General features: G+C 37.0%; 4 protein-coding genes across 9 annotated transcripts; 2 read left to right on the top strand and 2 right to left on the bottom strand.

Moving 5' to 3' along the window:
• Positions 1-822: 822 nt before the first annotated feature.
• LOC105561563 (TELO2-interacting protein 1 homolog) lies at positions 823-6,283 on the bottom strand. The gene is made up of 14 exons (XM_012011641.1): positions 6,072-6,283; positions 5,682-5,945; positions 5,301-5,437; positions 5,025-5,202; positions 4,387-4,564; positions 3,966-4,297; positions 3,656-3,867; positions 3,139-3,543; positions 2,834-3,073; positions 2,205-2,756; positions 1,838-2,138; positions 1,479-1,707; positions 1,273-1,407; positions 823-1,199 (listed from the first exon to the last, which is right to left on the bottom strand). The coding sequence occupies exons 2-14, from the start codon at positions 5,867-5,869 to the stop codon at positions 1,113-1,115; spliced, it is 3,174 nt and encodes a 1,057-aa protein (XP_011867031.1). The 5' UTR covers positions 5,870-5,945; positions 6,072-6,283; the 3' UTR covers positions 823-1,112.
• Positions 6,284-6,488: 205 nt separating this feature from the next.
• LOC105561561 (PMS1 protein homolog 1-like) lies at positions 6,489-10,878 on the top strand. Of its 3 annotated transcripts, none has more exons than XM_012011638.1 (12): positions 6,489-6,744; positions 7,197-7,317; positions 7,716-7,880; positions 7,989-8,263; positions 8,368-8,487; positions 8,610-8,750; positions 8,851-9,245; positions 9,391-9,571; positions 9,673-9,817; positions 9,956-10,268; positions 10,346-10,484; positions 10,588-10,878. In XM_012011638.1, the coding sequence occupies exons 1-12, from the start codon at positions 6,607-6,609 to the stop codon at positions 10,687-10,689; spliced, it is 2,235 nt and encodes a 744-aa protein (XP_011867028.1). In that variant the 5' UTR covers positions 6,489-6,606; the 3' UTR covers positions 10,690-10,878. The 3 variants fall into 3 exon arrangements, with proteins under 3 accessions (XP_011867028.1, XP_011867029.1, XP_011867030.1); XM_012011640.1 differs by having other exon boundaries at positions 6,742-6,760; XM_012011639.1 differs by lacking the exon at positions 8,368-8,487.
• Positions 10,879-11,106: 228 nt separating this feature from the next.
• On the top strand, positions 11,107-14,545 carry LOC105561559 (60S ribosomal protein L5). Its single transcript, XM_012011633.1, has 6 exons — positions 11,107-11,221; positions 12,570-12,755; positions 12,954-13,088; positions 13,303-13,505; positions 13,851-14,028; positions 14,273-14,545. Exons 1-6 carry the CDS (start codon positions 11,219-11,221, stop codon positions 14,459-14,461), a joined length of 894 nt encoding a protein of 297 aa, XP_011867023.1. The 5' UTR covers positions 11,107-11,218; the 3' UTR covers positions 14,462-14,545.
• On the bottom strand, positions 14,438-18,432 carry LOC105561560 (mitochondrial-processing peptidase subunit alpha). 4 transcript variants are annotated; one of them, XM_012011637.1, is made up of 12 exons: positions 18,102-18,431; positions 17,698-17,948; positions 17,537-17,616; positions 17,163-17,348; positions 16,932-17,024; positions 16,665-16,837; positions 16,342-16,453; positions 16,048-16,256; positions 15,723-15,888; positions 15,426-15,558; positions 15,201-15,335; positions 14,438-14,516 (listed from the first exon to the last, which is right to left on the bottom strand). In XM_012011637.1, the coding sequence occupies exons 1-12, from the start codon at positions 18,149-18,151 to the stop codon at positions 14,500-14,502; spliced, it is 1,605 nt and encodes a 534-aa protein (XP_011867027.1). In that variant the 5' UTR covers positions 18,152-18,431; the 3' UTR covers positions 14,438-14,499. The 4 variants fall into 4 exon arrangements, with proteins under 4 accessions (XP_011867027.1, XP_011867026.1, XP_011867024.1 ...); XM_012011636.1 differs by lacking the exon at positions 14,438-14,516 and adding an exon at positions 14,713-14,887 and having other exon boundaries at positions 18,102-18,432; XM_012011634.1 differs by lacking the exon at positions 14,438-14,516 and adding an exon at positions 14,713-14,831 and having other exon boundaries at positions 18,102-18,432.
• Between the last annotated feature and the right edge of the window lie 145 nt (positions 18,433-18,577).

Here is an 18,577-nt window from a genome sequence, read left to right as displayed (position 1 = left end):
TGTTTTGCATTGTTTTCTGTGTAATTTATAGGTATTTCTTTGTAACGATATATTACATACAAAATATTCATGCAGTTTACATACTTATACATTTCAAATTTTCTGCAAAGTTTCTTATAACAGAACACTATCGTACAAGACTGGAAAGAAATATCATGTAAAGAAAAGTGAATTTAGAAAGATACGAAAGTTATGTTACTATTTAAAAAACTGGAAAATAGTTATTATGTATATAACATACATACAATTTTTACTTTAGCTATCACATATTCATTACTTGCATAACTTCAAAAATAAAAACACTTTAGAATTGAGAATACTTCAAGATGAGTTAAAAAGAAGTCTTATATAATAATTATTTGCATTTATACATGCATTTGTCGTAGAAATAACTTTATTTCAATTAGTGATTATGCAATCACTAGACTAGGGAAATATGCAAGAATTTTTAATTCAAAATCTAATTAGTAATATAATTAGCTTTTCCAAATTCAATTTTAAAATCAAACAAAAACGATTTATTAACGCGCATAAAAGATGTTGGAAATAATATAAAATTTATATTGAGGTGTGTGTGTGTATGTATGTAGTGTATGCGTGCGCAAAGAATGTAATATTCATTCATATTGAAGTTAATTTGAAAGTGGAGGGATTATATGTAAATATCAAACGTACCTATATATAATGTATGTATATGTATGTATGTATACAATATTACATATATATAAATGTACGTACATATACATACACAGAGCACCTTAACACATTTTGTTTTATAATATATTGCTTGTAGATAGTAAAAAAAAAGTATAATTATATGTAAGTTATTGTAAAATGTGGAAATATAATTATAAAATGTTAGAATTATATACAAATAAAAATTTCTGTCACACATGGATGGTTGACATGGATAAATCTATAAATATTTGAATAAGTAACAATCTCTACTTTTTACGTGACTAATATCTTATGCGCCTTGTTCATGCGCCTTTATTTTGTAATTGAATAGCACGTCGTTTAAAGAGGTTTTGCTTTATCTATACTATTTGTTTATCACATTTTAAGGCTCCTATTACAATTTTTTAATTACTTTTTATATATTTTTAATGTATTCAACAATGGATATTCTTCTGTTGGATATATGTAATGATTTCATTTACATTTCTGTAATATTCATTTGGCAGAGCATCATCTGGGATCTGAAAAGTAATGCAACATTTTAATTCATAAACCACAAAAAAATGTGTTTTATAATAAGAAATGCTAACGTACCAACAGATTTTTCATATCAAATTTTGCATCAGGTACTATCCGTGCAATTTTTACATTCCAGATACTGAGACACTTCACCCATGCAATATCCTCATTATAATCAGCAATATCTTTGTACAATTTCACACAGCACGCCTGTTAATTAATTAGTGATTAGAAACGTTTCTGGACACGCAAGAATATATTTTCTTCCACCTTGACGTTACCTGTAATGCGGTGTGTTGACGTGCACTAAGGTATGATTGTGTATTACTTAATATTTGCCATAACTCGTGCTCGCACAGTTTCAAGAGTCGCGCGATTATTCCCAATGTAGATAACAACTCGTACTGAGATTTGTAAGTTTGTGTAAATTTGTAAACATTTACTGAGCTCTTATCAATACTTTCCTTGGAAGCCTCGGTCAGAAACTTGGATACAGATGGCAATACTTCTCTGTATATGTGAAAAAGATCAATTACATATATTAGATCGTGTATAAAAATCAATACATACATACTAGGTGTGTGTTGGCTGATTTTCTACAATTATATTATTCAATTAAATGCACAAGTTATTAGATTACCGTAGAGTCCTGCTTCTGATAAAGTCATTCGATACTTCGGCGAGTACGTGCAAGAGTTGCCACGCATGGTTAATTATGAGAACATTTTCATCGTTAAATCTATTGGTCAGCGGATGCCACAACTGATGCACAATAGGCAGTAATTGATTCTCCCACTCGATTAGAATCGGTAGACCCTCTTGAAGCGTTCGCATTGCCATCAGCGATTTTTGTACATCCTTCGAGGATAGAAAGTGTGTACAACGCTTCATAACTTCTATAATTATCTTGATATGGGTTGGTAACTTTTTTTCTTGCTCGCCTGAAACATACAGTGTGGGCAATAAAGAAATTTTACTCTATAAATATAAATAAAAATTTCCATTACCTTCTGCACTGGGATCTGAGTAATCCTCACTCGTTTCTTCCAGTAGCTCAGTATCCGGTATATTTGTGTCCGATTCTATCTCTTCAATGTTAGCCTCAATTTTTTCATCAATCTTCTTTGCATTATAATATTCTAACAAAGAAAGAATTATCGTCTCCGAAGAATTATTTGTAGCTTTCGCATCTTCCTCTCTTGTTGCCTTTGTACCATCCCAGTTTACTAACGTTTTTATACATATGATGAACGTGTGAAATATCTTCAGGAACGAACAGGTATCTTTTTGGTGATGAGGAGTATTTAGTTGCCCAAGTACATCCTCTACAATTCCCTTTAGGTACGGCAAAAAATCTAATCTGCTATACTTCATAACGACTTTGATAACGTCGAATACGCCAGGATTGCGATCCACTTGGCGTAATTTCATTATAATGTGATAAGAAAAGTAATCTACGTTGGCACGCAGCAGATCACCGATCGTCTTATGTTGTTGCGCCTCCGCGACATTTTCGAGAGTACGTACTCCGATGTAACTGATTAAATCGTTTCCACTGCCTGAAATGACCGACAATTTTTACTCGTTTTTACTCGTACGCAAAGAGATTTGAGCTCTTCGACCGTTAACGACATACCTGCCCTTTCAATAATTAAATACAAAGTTTTTAAAAGATATCTATCATAGCCGTGTTGTAAATTTTGTGCTATGAGGCCTAGTCCTTCTGTCAAAAGACAGCACTGCACTATATTGCTCTGTGCCTGCACCAGAGGAGTATCTTCAGTTACTTCTGTAGGCAAGTACCATACTTCCTGCGTTGTGTAAAAATCTATGATTTCCTTATATAAATATGAAGAAGACGAATCTTTTATAGAAACTGAAACAAAGAAAATCAAAACTATCTATAAACCTACCTTAGTTTTTTATTTTATAAATATATACCTGTATTATCTAAGATCCAGTTAAGTAGTAAACTCAGTTCCTTCCTGTGTTGTGGTGCATCCACCATAAGTTCGAAAATAGTGTCAATTAGTATCCTAAGATCCCCAAATTCTCCAAGTAGCTTGCATATTGTAACAAGTTTCTTCTTACATAAGTTATTTTTAATAAACTTAAACTGCCTCCACAAATCCGATCCGTAGAAATATGCAGGATCATCTAAATTTTTCACATTTGCTGTCTGTAGAAGAGACACGTTGTTGCAATCTATGACCATAATGTACACAAGAGCTAAAAGCAATCTTTGCATATGCGCCTGGGACCTCATAATATGAGGCAGTCTTTGCTTTCCAAATAATCTTAAATAGCCGGCGAATTGATTCAAGTATGCCAATTGTTCGTTGTCATCTGGAAAATACAGAGGTGGATATATGTAATAAGCTTTTATCTTCATATTTACGTTTAATAGCAATACAAAATAACAAACTTTTAACTTTATTCAATAAGAGAAAGATCTCACCTGATCGTCTGATAATTGTGGGCAGTCTTGTAAGTAAGCTGTAAAACTTATCTTCCAATGAATCAATCAGTGATTTCGTATCGCAATTTTGCATGTAGTTTTCGCTTATTGCTTGCAAAATATTGTGCGCTTTTTCACTAACTTCTGGGGATTCGTCTTCAGACAGGGAAATCAGATGATCTATTAATGGCATATTGTTTGGTTTCATATTCCTATATAAAATATACGTAAATTTATTCACAGATATAGACAGTATGAAAATATAGAAAGAAAAATGTACAGAAAAGTTTATGAAAGAGAAATTCGTAACCTGCGGCAATTTGCAAGTATAAGCCCGATACTTTCAACCAGTTCTCTCTTAACTTTGTAATGCGAATGGCTCCTAATTTGGTCTAACAGTTGTATACAAGCGCCAAGCTTAACAGCAACGGCTTCAAACCATACTTTATTTCTTGTAGCTCCTTTTAAATTATTTTCTATGTCACATTTCCCATTCTGTTTAGCACTATGTGATGCGTCAGTGGATACACTGCAACCTTTTTTCACAAGTGTTTCTATAGACAATATGTCTTCTTCAGTGTCTTCTTCATCTTTATCATGGACTACAAGAGATATGATTCTACCCCACGCTCGAACTGCTATCTACAATATTTAGTTACTGTACAACTTAAAATTAATTTAAATAAGATCACTCAAATGTCTTGAAAGTATACACGAGGATCATGTATTACCATTGTAAGTATATGATTTTGTACTTCGCCTGCCATTGCAATTTCCTGTAGTCCGCTGACAATACCAGGGAAAAATGCCATGATGGTGTTTGCCACTTGATCTTGCATAATGATGTCGGATTTATCAGTCTCGTCATCGATATGGCACAAAGCCATTACCGCATCTATTCCAGCTAATCTAACAATAATTAATTTGAATCAATACAAATGTACAGCTTGCGGTGATACATTACAAGGCAGGAATACCGGACAACTCGTTACCAAAATAGCAAAAGATTTGAATTTAATTCCCAGACTCTCCATCGTGCGCATGCAATACTATAAATTTTTTGAATGGAAAACTATTTCGCGGTGATAAAAATAAAATCACTGAAAGCACAAATTTTCTTCAGAGATAAATATTAAAATTGGAAGTGATAAAATGTGATATTGCGGCGTTCCTTGAGCAAAAACTTCTAAACGGTAATAAATAAATCTTGCAAACAAATGAAAGTAGAGGTTGGGTAAGGAATTTCACAATCTCTTCCCATAAAAATGCAGTTGTGATAAAACCAGTTGGACGCTTTGTCCCATTTGAAGCTGCGATGCATTTGAAACTTATGCTATATAATGCTCAATATATTTCTTTTAATGTTCACCTCACAGAATATGACTTTTCAGTCCTTGCTATTGTCAGACATAAAAATATTGCTTGGCCAAGTTTCAATACATTTTCCTTGGTATAAAGTGATTCTGTCACATCGGTAACACATTGATGGACAAGATCTTTAATACACAAAGCTACCGCCTCCTTGAGCTCCTCGTGAAACAAGATCACTGGGAAAAATTCAAATGATTACACATTAGATAATTGGACTATCTTTCTAAATTATTACAAAAAACACAAGTTCATCGACGTAACCTAGTCTTCATACCCTGATTCGGCTGATTCTTGTCAAAAATCTGGATCAACAGAGATCCATAGATGTCGAAGAAGAGTTTCAGTTTTGTAATTTTAGTCTTTCGTATTAAAACTCTCAGTGTCCTTATCAGCTCCTCTTTCACGCTCGTACTACATAAAGAAATACATATATTTCAGATCACATATTGTTGGTTACATCATTGACATAGCAATCAATGCTTTCCAGTCGGCGAGACAAGTGACACGAGCATCAGTCTTGTTTCGACTTCCAGTGCACAACAAAGATAAACGATACTTGTGTCGGTAAACGGGAAGCACCAAATGTATGTTATACATAATCACGTTTCTATTACACGCAGCATAAGTTACGGCGATACCGCAAATGTTGAATTACCTTGAATTGCCTTGCAGGTTGGCGATGATGGGAAACAGACAGTACGCGGACAGATCTTGCAGGGTTTTGTCGGGGATATTTTCAGCTACCTCCGCGATTCTGCGTGCGTGATCTATACTCGGATCCTTTATCAGATTGTCGCAGCACGACTTCAGCTCGAGAAAGACCTGCATGTTGAACCGCTCCATCCCTGCGGTGACGTTAAAGACGCGCGTTTTCTAACCGCAACGCATTCGCGTGTCCGCACGAGACGACGACGCGACGCTGGAATTTAATTAACAATAACATTAACAATTAAATATACATAGTGCACGTTTCTCAACGTTTGCCGATCTCCCCCTCGGTTTCCGCGAGACAATTGTTCTTGCGCATTGACTCGCTAATCTCTACCTTTTTCCGCACGTTTTCACAGAATTTAACTTTGTCTCCACATGCACCATGTGTCCTTGCCGGCTTCTTTTCCTTTCGATTGATTCGCGACCCTTAAAAGCTCGCGGCATGTACCTTACCTAACCTCGAAATTTACGTCTGGAATCTCATTGTCAAACAAACCTTGGCCACACGGCCACACGCTTGTTTCTGCACTCGCAGCGCTGCGTTGTACTTTCTGCGCTTAAAAGTGAAATAGGACAGGATTATCAGACGTCAGAGAGAGAGAGAGAGGAAGAGGAAAGGACAAAAAGTACAGAGAGTGCAACAGAGAGCACACCTTTGCACCTGTTCTACGTTTGTTTTCTTTTCAGCTGCACTCGACTTTTTCTCTCCATCGCGCGACACACACATATCTCCGTTTCGTTTTGAGTGCAGAAAGTGCAGCGTGGCGCGGCGTCGAGGAACAAAACGCTGCTGTTCCACGCATCCGTGTCAGCGCGCGCTCGCAAGACCGCCACGCGCGCGTAGTTCATTCAACTGATGGCACGCGAAGATGCCGATTTCGGCACTGGATGTGAGAACGGTGAAGCTAATCACCACCACGCAGATAATAACGTCCGTGTATGCCGTGGTGAAGGAACTGATAGAGAACGCCATCGACGCCGACGCCGACAACATCGAGATCAACCTTGTGTGTAACAGCTGACGTAATATACTTTCGCTAAACAAACCGGCCCTCGGTGATGACAAACGACTCATTCGAATGTCGCGACAGATTCAGGCTGCGCTCCGATATTCACCGCCAGTACTGAAGATGCGTTCAGTTTCATTTGCGCCCGCATTAAATTCTGCACACTTTGCCCACCTGATGTAAACCGACGGCGGATTGTCGGCAGAAACCGAGCGGAATCTGTCATTTCCGTCAACGACACGTTCCGTTTAATGGTTTGCGAAACGGCAAATTCCGTTCGGTTTCCGCAATCAGTCTGCCAATTGTATTCCGTTGATAAACTCTGTTGAATCTCCGAAATTTACAGCTGAGTCTGCTCACGACAGATTTGGCTGTCCGAGATTCACGTGTCTCTATGGTATTGTTTTCAAGGGAACTCGTCACACATTCACGTATTTTTTCTTTTCCCTCAGGTAGACAACGGTACAACGTTAATAGAGGTAAAGGACAATGGTTACGGCGTATCCAAGGAGGATGTACCTTACATGGGATTACCTTCCTACACGTCTAAAATATCAAATTTTGATGATCTAGGTAGAGCTTGCATATTCAATCTACATTTCAGGCTCGGTTTTCGCCAATGTCGCTTAACTTTCAGCTTAGTTTCATTTGTTCCTTGTTTCTTCCCAACTGTTACTTCGGAAAGAGACAAATACGAATTAAACCAAGATTAAAGTTAAGTGATGTTCGGTGAAACCGGACCTTAGATATGTTTCCACCACCGTAGGTTAATTTTAATCTCGGTGTAGAACTTACTTTTCATCTTTTTCTAGTTTTAAGAATTAGAAGAAGGTAAAAAGTGTGTTAAGCCATGATTGAAGTCAATCTGCATTGATAGAAATGGACGTTAGTAGGCCGAAATGTTCTGTAAACTACAGTACAGTCGTGGCAGTTTCCACAAGCGAATTCTTATATCTCTGTCTTCATCGCAGATACATTGCAAACGTTTGGGTTCCGAGGAGAGGCGCTTAGCGCGGTGTGTGCGGTAGCTGAAGTTACCGTTGTAACAAAAACAGAGAAGGATAACGTTGGAGCCTCGTACACTATGAATTATGATGGAGGAGTTTTGAACTGCGAACCTTGCCACAGAAGCACCGGTAAGAATAACTTCGCAACTCTTAAGATTCTTTTATGTACGGTAATATTTGTAGTCGTAACATCTCGGCGCAAGTATTCCGAAAAAGTATATTAATTTATTATGTTAGGTACTACGGTACAAGTGAGAAATTTATTTAAACAAGTGCCTGTGAGAAGACAAATAATTACGAATACGAGAAAGGCTAATCAGACTGTCAAATTATTGGAGATATTGATGCAGTGCTTTGGGATATGTAAACCAAACGTGCGAATTCAATTCAGGGTGAACAATAACGTTATGTTTACGAAGCCGAGTCTAAATAATATCAAAGAGGCTGTGAATCATGTACTTGGCAGAAAAATTATGTCCAACATGGAATGGATTGAATTTAAGAATGAAGAGGTGGGTGTAGAAATTGTTCATAAAGTTGTGAGCGTGCAACTAAGGGAGATGTGTCTGGTTTAACAAGTCTAACAACTCTTTTATTTATCTTGGTAAATTTTTAGCTTACTCTACAATTAATGTTGCCTTCGAGAAAAGTACAGGATTTGTCAGAAATTTCTCATCCTGACTTACACTATATTTTTGTAAATAATAGACCAATTAAGCACAAGGGGCTTGAAAAGGTATATTCTGTGTATGGACGTATTATATTTAAGCTCAAAAGTAAAGACTGAATTTTTTTGAATTTTATAATATCTATAATAGGATAGTAAAAGTATATAATATATTTTTTTAATATATGTAGCTACTAAATAGCCTGATATTAGAACATTTTGAAGAGTCATGTAGAAAGAAAATAATATTTCTGGTGCATCTCACCTTGAGGCCAATGGACGTTGATGTCAACCTTGAACCAAATAAAGATGCAATTTTTTTTAAAGATCAGGTAATACTAGAAACGTGAATAATACTGCATTTAAAATTAAATGGAGACTTTTTTTCATACAGTAATTGTAATGTTACAAATTGTACAATTAACATTGTAGAATAAAGTCCTTAATGCTGTAGATAAATGTATAAGGAAATTTTATGGACTTAAATCTGCGGAAGTTACCGAGCAAAACGTGTCGTTAGACACGTCTGCTTGTTATGAAGATTACACACCTAGTGCGAATGAAAAGGTAACCGACACCGAATTGCCTGTAAGCAAAAAACGAAAAATATACGCTGCAGAAAAAGTTATTCAAGAAGATGTTAAAGAGAAGCCAATACTTCATAATGGTAACGGATGTGAAAAACCTCAAGATAAGGAACAGAATGACAATCAGATTCATGATCAGAAGCATTACCAGGATGCATTGGCTTTAACAAACCATATGCAACCACCAAATCTGAGTGATTCTGATTCAAACGATAGCTTTGTTACTTCTAATGATAAGGCGTTAGTATATAAAATATAATTACTATATAAATTTTGAAGTGTTCTTGATTTTTTTATATTAATTATTTCATATTATTTATCAACATTTCAAATGCAATTAAAAAACTATGGGCAACTGTATAAATATCAGTGATGTAAATTACAGAGCAAAAGATCGTCTAACTTTAAGTCAACTACCAGTAGTAGACCTCGGTGAGGATTTTGACATAGAAGAAACTGGAAATTGTAATATTTGCATGAATAAAAATGAGGATAAAGTGGACAGCCAAGAAAAGAAGCAAGTTACATTAGAAGCATGGAGCAAGGGACATGTAACTGGACTTATGGTAAAATTCTAATGCAACTAATGATTTTAAAACATCTGTTAATTTTTTAATTTAATTGTATCATAGAATTATGATATAATTAGCTACTTCAAATACGGTAGGGTGGTACAAATATAAAATCAGATATTGCCATTGAGAGACAATCGGATGATAACATGAATAATAAGATTGATGAAATGATAGAACCAAATAAAACTCACGTTGATCACAAAGATCTTAAATTTCTAAAACATGTTAGATTACAAGGTATGTATATGTGTGTGTGCCATTATCCAAATTCTTTATCTTTTGCTGATACAATAGTTCTTGCATAAAAGTATACGTAGTGAAAATTTACATATAAAACATTTAAAGTTACAATATTAATAATTGTCTTGCGTTTAGTTGCAAATGAAAATCCTACATTGACAGCAGCCCAAGCTGCAAGAAAGATTACCGACTTCTGGAAGCAACTATCGTCCGAAGAGCGTGGTTATTACCGCGATATCGCACGGGACGAAGAAAAGGAACATAAGAGACAGAAAAAAGCCGAGGAAAGAGAGAGAGTAGATGCGAGCAAAGTAGGCTCGGAGAAAACTAAGAGCAGACTCTTACAGCTATTTGAAAAGATGAAAAATACGAAAAACGAGAAGAAAGAAGAATCAAATATGAGGACGATAGTACCTTGGGTCATTGACCGAGCCAACATAATTACGAGGTCGAGTCTCAAACGTTAACATGAGATTGTTTACCATGTATTTTATATATTGACGCGTTTTATTTATTAATTTGCAGATCGGGTTTCGACAGTGAGCACATAATAGGTCGACTAACATCCAACCTGTGGCTTGCTACAATTTGCGAACAGATATGGATTGTGGACATTACTGGTCTGATCAAAGGATTGAAAGTCACTAATATCGATGCAGATAAGGTACCTGTTATTAACTATTTATCATTTTTTATGACAATTATGTTGTACAAACTGTATAAAATGTTTCCCCCTTTGCTATTATTATTATTGAGCACAATTGCAGATTGATGCCAAGAGGATCGAACGTCTTCTCAAACAATGGCTGGTGGAACGAGATGATATGTCAGTGATGCGTTCCATATACGAATTCGCGAAAAAAGCGTAGACACTTTAACACTGCGATTCATGTAAAATATATGTATATATATATATTTTTTGGGTCATCTCACAAATAACTTTATAGCGTCACATTTTATGTATATACAAACTGGTCAGACAAACTATAATCTGTCTAATCCTACACGTGACAGAAAGTGAAACATGTACAAATAATGAATAAAGAAATCACAAGGTACGTTTTTTTTCAGAGGTTAATTTTTATTCTAATAGGAAGGAGAGAAAGTTTTTAAACTGTAAGGAGCAACTCTTTAAATTCTACGTTACTTATTAAAAGCAATTTATATGTACGATTAAAAATAATCTTATGAGAGTTTGAATTGAAGCGCCAACTCGACCGAACTTATGTCACCTGATTTCCGGTTGCTCCGATTGTCGCTAGTGTCGCCTTGTTCCAAGTGAAGTTTCCTCTCTATCCGCCATCTTCCTCGGTCTTTCCCGTCCCTTTCGTGACGCCGCGTTCGCTCTTTCCGTACGGTCCGTCTCGAGGGTCGGATTCTCCGCGTGATTTTAACGCAATGGTGAGTAATTTCTTTTCAATATAATGTTTATTCGATGAAATAAGCGATAATACGCAAGAATGATTAATTGGGAGCCGACGAGAAAGCGAGATGCCGATTTTCCAGACGGATTTACTTGCCGCGTGGTTAGAAGGTGTCCCTGTGGAAAAGTCGGCACACGCTTCCCTCGCGTTATTTTAACGCCATTTGTCTCCCCTGAATGCGAGTTTTCTGTTCTAAAAGAATAGTTAACATTTTTCCTTGCGCGAAAGAAACGGGCAAGTATCTTCATACGTAACGAATATCCCGGCAGATGGAACGATGAGATCCTCCATTTAACAGATCGGGAGAATGAGTGTCCGTTATGGCTGAGAGCTCGTTAAAATTGGATTTCTTATGATTTGCTTAATAAAAAAAGAACTTTGCGGTATTACGATATAAAATTCGCAATTGGCTCCATTTTCTGCGCCACGTTTAAGCTCACGCGCTTTGCTTTAACTTATTTGTTACTTGATCTCATTTTGAATTGTGAGGATTGTACAATTATTTAATCACAAATTATCGCAATAAATCACACAATTCAGAAACACTATATATTACCTGAACACACGACATTTTTTAGGCATCAGCCTGAGGGCTGATTTTACCAACTTCGTTTAATTTAAGGCCGAGTCTTACCAAAGTTGATTAACTTTAGCTTAGCTTAATTCTAAAAAAAAATAAAGCTTCAGAAAGAAGCTTGAATTAAACTAATTGTAAGATTAAAGTTGAACGACGTTTGGTGAAGCCTAAAGTAACAGAAAGGGACAAAGAACGAATGAAGCTAAGCTAAAAGTAAAGCGTCGTTGGTGAAACCGGGTCTAAATCGGCCAAGGACTCGATTCTTGAATCATTCGCAAAAGAAACGTACACGAAAAATTGTAGGGTGATTGGCTGTTCGCGTGACTTAGCCAATTAACTTGCAACTTTCTTGTAAGAGCAGAATTTTCGCGTACGCGTTTCTCTCGCGAACGATTCAAGAACCGAACCCCTGAGGCCGAAACGACGCAAGTCCACCCCACGCAATCTAGTGTAAGTGCGATATAAAGTGCGCACGATGCGCATTTTGGTTTGTCTATTACACCCCAAGACCGTCATATCGCGCTCCATTAAATTCTGGATTTGCTGTATTTAATTTTAATTTCACTACACCGCTAATCGTAAAGAAACGAGCAGCGAGTAAATTTTCCACTATGAAATCTTCAGCTCACTTTGATACAATAATGAAATGAAAGCTTTATCCCTGTCGACGCAGTCTGAGCACGGTAGAGATGCAACCCGAAGCTGGCAATCTTCACTCGTGTTCTAATACTTGCGTGCCTCCTTGTAGGGTTTCGTCAAAGTAGTGAAGAATAAGCAGTACTTCAAGCGGTACCAGGTCAAGTTTAAGAGGCGCCGCGAAGGGAAGACCGATTATTACGCTCGCAAGCGGTTGACTATCCAGGACAAGAACAAGTACAACACACCTAAGTACAGGTTGATTGTACGTTTGTCCAACAAGGATATTACCTGCCAGGTAATTTGAATGATGGCCTGCTTAAGTTCAGTCACGGTTAAATGAAGACTCGACCGTTTGAGAATGTGGCGTTTCAACCACGATGTAAGAACATGTACTTTTACATCATGGTTTCAACTATAATGCTTTACATAACATTTATTAAAGGCTAATATCATTGTGATATTTAAATAACATATTGCATATGTATTTCTCAAGGTTGCGTACTCGAGAATTGAAGGGGACAAGATCGTGTGCGCTGCTTACAGCCACGAACTTCCCAAATATGGAGTCAAAGTCGGTCTTACCAATTATGCGTCTGCTTACTGCACCGGTTTGCTCTTGGCCAGAAGGGTAAGTCTGTTCTCTTTTTTTTTTAAATATAAATACATGATAGATTGCTAATATGATGACACACTCAGCTCGCTTTGATGTTTCTATGAAGAAAACACAATTGTTCCCTGTTACGTACTTGTTACGTTCCCTGATTAGCAAAAACTTTTGAATGTTCGTATAAAATAATATCTAGATATCATTGTTAATCAAACGTATGAAATGTGTTTGATAGCTTCTTAAGAAACTGGGGCTGGACACCTTGTATGTGGGTACCACAGACGTGACTGGTGACGAGTACAACGTCGAGGAATTGGATATCGGTCCAGGTGCCTTCAGATGTTACCTGGATACAGGATTAATGCGCACCACGACGGGCGCCCGAGTTTTCGGCGCTATGAAAGGCGCAGTCGACGGTGGTCTTAATATCCCTCATAGGTAATAGAAAAGTACAATTATACTTTAACGTAATCTAATCGTATCAATTTAATATTTTCAGCTTCAGATATATCTTCGTTCTTGTAAATAAAATTAAATGAAAAATAGGTTAATCTTAAATCAATTCTGCCACAATTGCTTGACGAGACAGATCCATATGGTAGTTCGTGATTTCATGATACATGCGCACCATTTAAGTTTTTTATTTGCTCTTGTCTTTATGTTTGATGATTTGGTGTAAATTTTATGCAAAATAAAGTAGGATTAATATCTCGATACAGATGATTTATCGTGTTACGTAATTTTAGTTGCATTTTTGTAACTTCGTGTTGCTTTGTTTTACAGTACCAAGAGATTCCCTGGCTACGACAGCGAATCGAAGGCATTCAACGCCGATGTGCACCGACAGCACATATTCGGTCAGCATGTCGCGAATTATATGAGAATGCTGGAAGAGGAGGACGATGAGGCTTTCAAGAGGCAGTTCTCACAGTATATCAAGCACGGTATCTCTGCGAACGATGTAAGCGACTGCAATGCAATTGCGAATGTATATTTACATAATTTTAAAATACATACGTCCAATTCAAAATTGCTACTTAGATTATTCGAGTCTGTGTAGCGTCGCGATTGGACAACAGCAATCTGTATTGGTTGATATTAATAAATGCATACATTAATGCATTTATTCATATAAACCTGTACATATATACGCTATTATGTAGACAAACTTGTTGAAATCACATTGAAATTTTTTACATTGACAGATCGAGAATATATACAAGAAGGCCCATGAAGGCATTCGGGCTAATCCGGAACATACGAAGGTCACGCGAGAAAAGCCAGCTATCAAAAAGAGGTGGAACCGCGCAAAATTGTCACTGTCCGAAAGGAAAAATCGTGTGGCCCAGAAGAAGGCCTCTTTCCTCAAAACTTTGGAGGAAGCAGAGGTGTAACCGTTCTTCATTCTGGAATTTTGCAATATATCCACAGACTATGTGTGTGAATCACCTAAGAATAAAGAAAATTCTATACAAGTGTGGATGAATCTATTAATTATCATTGCGTATATAATTTATACAAATATTTATTTTGAAGAAGTAATCGCCAAGATACAATTTGACCTCCTCTAATTAGAGATTTGGTTTAATGTAGAGTTAAATTTTGTTGTATGCCAAAACTTAAATTCATTTTTACGCGCATCTGATTCTGTTGTGGGGACCCATTTATTGAACGCCACAGTTTGCACGCGATCAGTCTAAGACAACTCTTTTGTATCTTGTATTATCCTTCTGGTTAATGGTATAGCTTTTACTTTCTCTTGTGCTGTTGAATGACGAATTATTTCTAATTTATTCCTTCATATATCGTATGTACAAAATCTAGATAATATACACAAGAAACGTTGCATTATATTAAAATCTCCGAATATCCGTTCTGTTACAATTTTTTATAACATCGTTAGTGTAAAAAAAATTCAGTTATTTTTGTAATCTGAATTTTGTTTCAAAGTGAAAACACGACTCGTGTCATTTGCAGGGTTTAGTTCAATGAGAATTGAACGTTCAGTATTCCATTAATGTATAACTAAATGTGGATAAGTAACCTTTATTTACGCTGAGAAGTTTGGTCAAACATGTTACCCAAGATTTTAACGAAAAAGTGATAGTCTGCTGCGAAAACCGGGTAACCGACCTTGTGAATCAAGCAAGCCGTTTTGAATGTCCGCCATGGAGGGTACAGACTTTACTTCGCCACGTGCCGCTACGCAAGGTGGTGATTTCAATAAACGTCGCGCTACTCGGTTGATGTCATCCTTAGATATTCTATCTGCAAATATCGTGGGTTTTTTAAATAAATGTTATTAAAGAACTGGACTTTTAAGAAATTACGGGAAGAAGAGTTTTACAAAGAGCTTACCAATGGCTTGCATGAAGTATTCAGGTCGTTTTCTCGAGCCAGTCGCTAGAACCTGTCTACCAATATCTTCGAATACAACAGGCCGTTGTTCTAAATTCATAAGTAGCATCGACTGCAATTGCTTTTTTGCTCTCTATATAAAAGATAAGATTTTTCAGGACGTAATCAACGATTAAGATAATGAGTTTCATTCAGTAAAAGTCAGATCCTAACTTATATATTTCTTAATTTCCTAAAATTTTGTTCTTGATATTTCAATATGTAAAACTGGCTCAGAAACATGAAGCAAGATCATACCGCTAATTCGTTATCCGAGATTCCGCTGGTCATGTTGACCATCTCGTGTACAATCACTTCTACCATATCCTTCACATGAGACGGTGTACACGAGGCATGAATACAGAATAAACCAGTGTCTGCATAAGCATGGTTGTATGCGGTTGCACTGTACAACCAATGATACCTAAAACAACTCTCGATTCAGTGCAGGCACGACATTTTTCTCAGCGCTTTGTTACAAAGTTAATAGGGAAAGAGATAAAAAAAATATATATAGAATAAAATATTTTATATTGTAAATCCTCTTCTTTTTAGACCTAATGAAAGCACAAAAATATATTACCTATTCAATACATTGGTGTACAAACGCGTGTACATGCCCTTTCCAGGACCGCCTGCACTAAAGCTGCCACCGCCTCCCATCATCATATTTAATACACACATAGCAACGAAATCTGGATCTTGATGGGAGCAGCCTTCTAAACCTATAACAACGTGTGACAATTCGGGTAATCCACTGGGTCCCGCATAAATCGGCACATTGCATTCCTCCTGTAAAAGATGCAAACAGGTTCTTTGTCTCTCTTAATCCCGCGATGAAAGCAAATGTAACACTCTATCGTGTGGATGACCATACCAAAGCATATCCTCCAGTGTATTGTGCGATAGACATATCGACAGTACTTGCGTTACTTCCCAGAACAAGATCAGATTGTTCCTCCCAGATGGGTTTCTGATCTACGAAATATCTACATCGAAGATAATATTATTATTACGTGAAAAAATATTTGTAATATTACGTCAACATCGTGCTTTGTAAAAAGGATGGTTAGAATGTGTTTAACTAGCGGAAAGTTAGCTGCAAAATTATTTTTATAAGCTACTTAAAAATTACTTCAGATACTTATGAATTCGTATGTAAATTACTTGTCGTCTATAGAAAATTTATGGCTATATTACTTGGAAACGGCGTGAACCAGGTCATCGTGTTCAACACCAACTCCAGCGACTACCATTCTATTAGGTACATAATGATGCTTGAGATATGTGTGTAAAGTTTTCCTATCAATCTTTTCGATGTTCTTTTCTGGACAGATCTTGGGCAAACCTAGTGTGTTCTGTTTGTACGCAGCCTACGGATATATCATACCCATATATATTTTCCTTCGCAATAAGTAAACTTGTAATTTTGCTAGGATATATCCAGAACTATTATTTTCAACTCACAGAATGAATCATGTCCATCAGTATAGGCTCTTGCTCTGGCCTGGTGTGTAAAGATTCCAATTCAAAGTGTACAGTTTGCCTGGCAATTTGTACCTGGAAACGATTTAACTTCGGTTTATACGTATGTATAAATACTCTTTCAAGTTTGATGCTTATTACCAATGCGGTGCAGTTTAATTAACAGACAAGATGCGACAGTGATTCCTTTTGTAGAATATTAAACGAGCGTACCTCCTCTTCCGTAATTTGAGGTCTCAAGACAATATCACCTAGAACTTGAGTAACTATATCCAACCCACGGCGTTCCGCCGATGCTGCGTAGACAAATGTATCCCGAGATGCTTGACAGTCGCATATACCCCCATGTTTTTCTAGGACTAGCATTATCTTATCCTTGCTGTCAAATGTATTTGTAGACTGTAACAAATAATAGTAGTTTTGTACACATCCGTGATATAATGAGACGATTAATTGTAAGACTTCGAGTAGTCTATTGACAGGTTTAAAATTACCAAGTAGACAGTACCAGTTACGAGTACAGTTCAAGAATCTTTAATACGCTTACGTGAGGATATTAATAGTAATACTTAATGAAGGAATCTTACACTAAATGCTAACTTTTCAAGAAAGTGCGAGATGCCGCTGGGATATGCCACCTCATGTCGTGGACCCGAATCAATGAGAACTGAAAATCGAGATGCTAGTATAACGGTCTGTACACAGATCCAGGATCTAGCCGATAATAACGAGATCACGCTCGACTCACCACCTATGGTGCAAAATTGTCCAAATCTATTCTCGGACGCGACTTTCAAACCATTTGGCAAGACTGTGATCTGCGTCGTTTGATGCTCCTCCTTCGCGGTTGAATAAACAGCTCTCGGCAAATTCGGGATGGGTTCTGTCAGCGGTGGAAATGACGTAACATTCTTCCTCTGCGTATCCTTCAAATCGGGCGGTATTCTTTGAGAGGAAAAGTTACACCGCTGCCAGGCATTGAAATATCGCGAGGTGGAACTGAAAAATAAAAATACACATATGATAAACTCTCCGTAGAATAAAGATATTAAATGTATACTGTTCTTCTTCTCCTTCAGACGGACAAGGAGGTTATAACGGATCTACGGCTTGGTTTCGCGAAATGATTCGATGTCACGTTGTCGCAGTCACCTTTTCTTAATCGCAACGATTAACGGCTTTTGCAACATCCTCGAAAGCATCTTGACAACTCGGGAAGATTTGTAACATACAGATGTAACTCCAACGTCTCCAACCGAGCCGCTACCGCGCCACTGCCGCCGCTGCTACCAAAGGCGCTACAGCTACAAATGTCTAGGAAAAAAAATGACAACGAACCTCTCTTGCGTTTATCATATAACGAATTCGCAAGTGTGAGAACACGCTCGTTAACGATGCATGTCGTTAATGTATAGGGCAAAATTTTAGCTTTTTTAAATAATAGGTTAGATTGCACATGAAGATTATAGATGCGCTCCGATATGTTTCTCCAAAAGTCTGTTCAAACCATGCACGCATGAATATCTGGGCATCTATCATGCGCCTAGTTTATGGAAAAGCTGCAAGTTGATTGGCTAAGCATTTCTTGGAAATGAACTAGAGTTCTTGGATCGTGGACCATGGTGGAA

This window comes from Vollenhovia emeryi, unplaced genomic scaffold, assembly GCF_000949405.1.
Source record: "Vollenhovia emeryi isolate VEMERY1.0 unplaced genomic scaffold, V.emery_V1.0 DF939205.1, whole genome shotgun sequence".
NCBI lineage: Eukaryota > Metazoa > Arthropoda > Insecta > Hymenoptera > Formicidae > Vollenhovia > Vollenhovia emeryi.
Note: the sequence above shows the minus strand (reverse complement) of the source record. Positions and strands in the feature narration are given on the sequence as shown.

What these genes read in the sequence shown, in the direction of transcription:
- LOC105561563 (XM_012011641.1), bottom strand. Translation starts at nt 5,869, where the DNA reads ATGGAGCGGTTCAACATGCAGGTCTTTCTCGAGCTGAAGTCGTGCTGC. An exon ending in CAAGAATCAGCCGAATCAGG is followed by an intron (nt 5,203 to 5,300) that starts GTATGAAGACTA and finishes AATTTTTCCCAG; the next exon opens with TGATCTTGTTTCACGAGGAG. An exon ending in GTCAACACACCGCATTACAG is followed by an intron (nt 1,408 to 1,478) that starts GTAACGTCAAGG and finishes ATTAATTAACAG; the next exon opens with GCGTGCTGTGTGAAATTGTA.
- LOC105561561 (XM_012011638.1), top strand. Translation starts at nt 6,607, where the DNA reads ATGCCGATTTCGGCACTGGATGTGAGAACGGTGAAGCTAATCACCACC. An exon ending in CAATTTTTTTTAAAGATCAG is followed by an intron (nt 8,751 to 8,850) that starts GTAATACTAGAA and finishes TTAACATTGTAG; the next exon opens with AATAAAGTCCTTAATGCTGT. An exon ending in GTTACTTCTAATGATAAGGC is followed by an intron (nt 9,246 to 9,390) that starts GTTAGTATATAA and finishes TGTAAATTACAG; the next exon opens with AGCAAAAGATCGTCTAACTT.
- LOC105561559 (XM_012011633.1), top strand. An exon ending in ACAAGGATATTACCTGCCAG is followed by an intron (nt 12,756 to 12,953) that starts GTAATTTGAATG and finishes GTATTTCTCAAG; the next exon opens with GTTGCGTACTCGAGAATTGA. An exon ending in GTTTGCTCTTGGCCAGAAGG is followed by an intron (nt 13,089 to 13,302) that starts GTAAGTCTGTTC and finishes TGTGTTTGATAG; the next exon opens with CTTCTTAAGAAACTGGGGCT.
- LOC105561560 (XM_012011634.1), bottom strand. Translation starts at nt 18,151, where the DNA reads ATGCTTTCGAGGATGTTGCAAAAGCCGTTAATCGTTGCGATTAAGAAA. An exon ending in ACAATTTTGCACCATAGGTG is followed by an intron (nt 17,617 to 17,697) that starts GTGAGTCGAGCG and finishes CTCGATTTTCAG; the next exon opens with TTCTCATTGATTCGGGTCCA. An exon ending in TTGAAAAGTTAGCATTTAGT is followed by an intron (nt 17,349 to 17,536) that starts GTAAGATTCCTT and finishes TATTTGTTACAG; the next exon opens with TCTACAAATACATTTGACAG.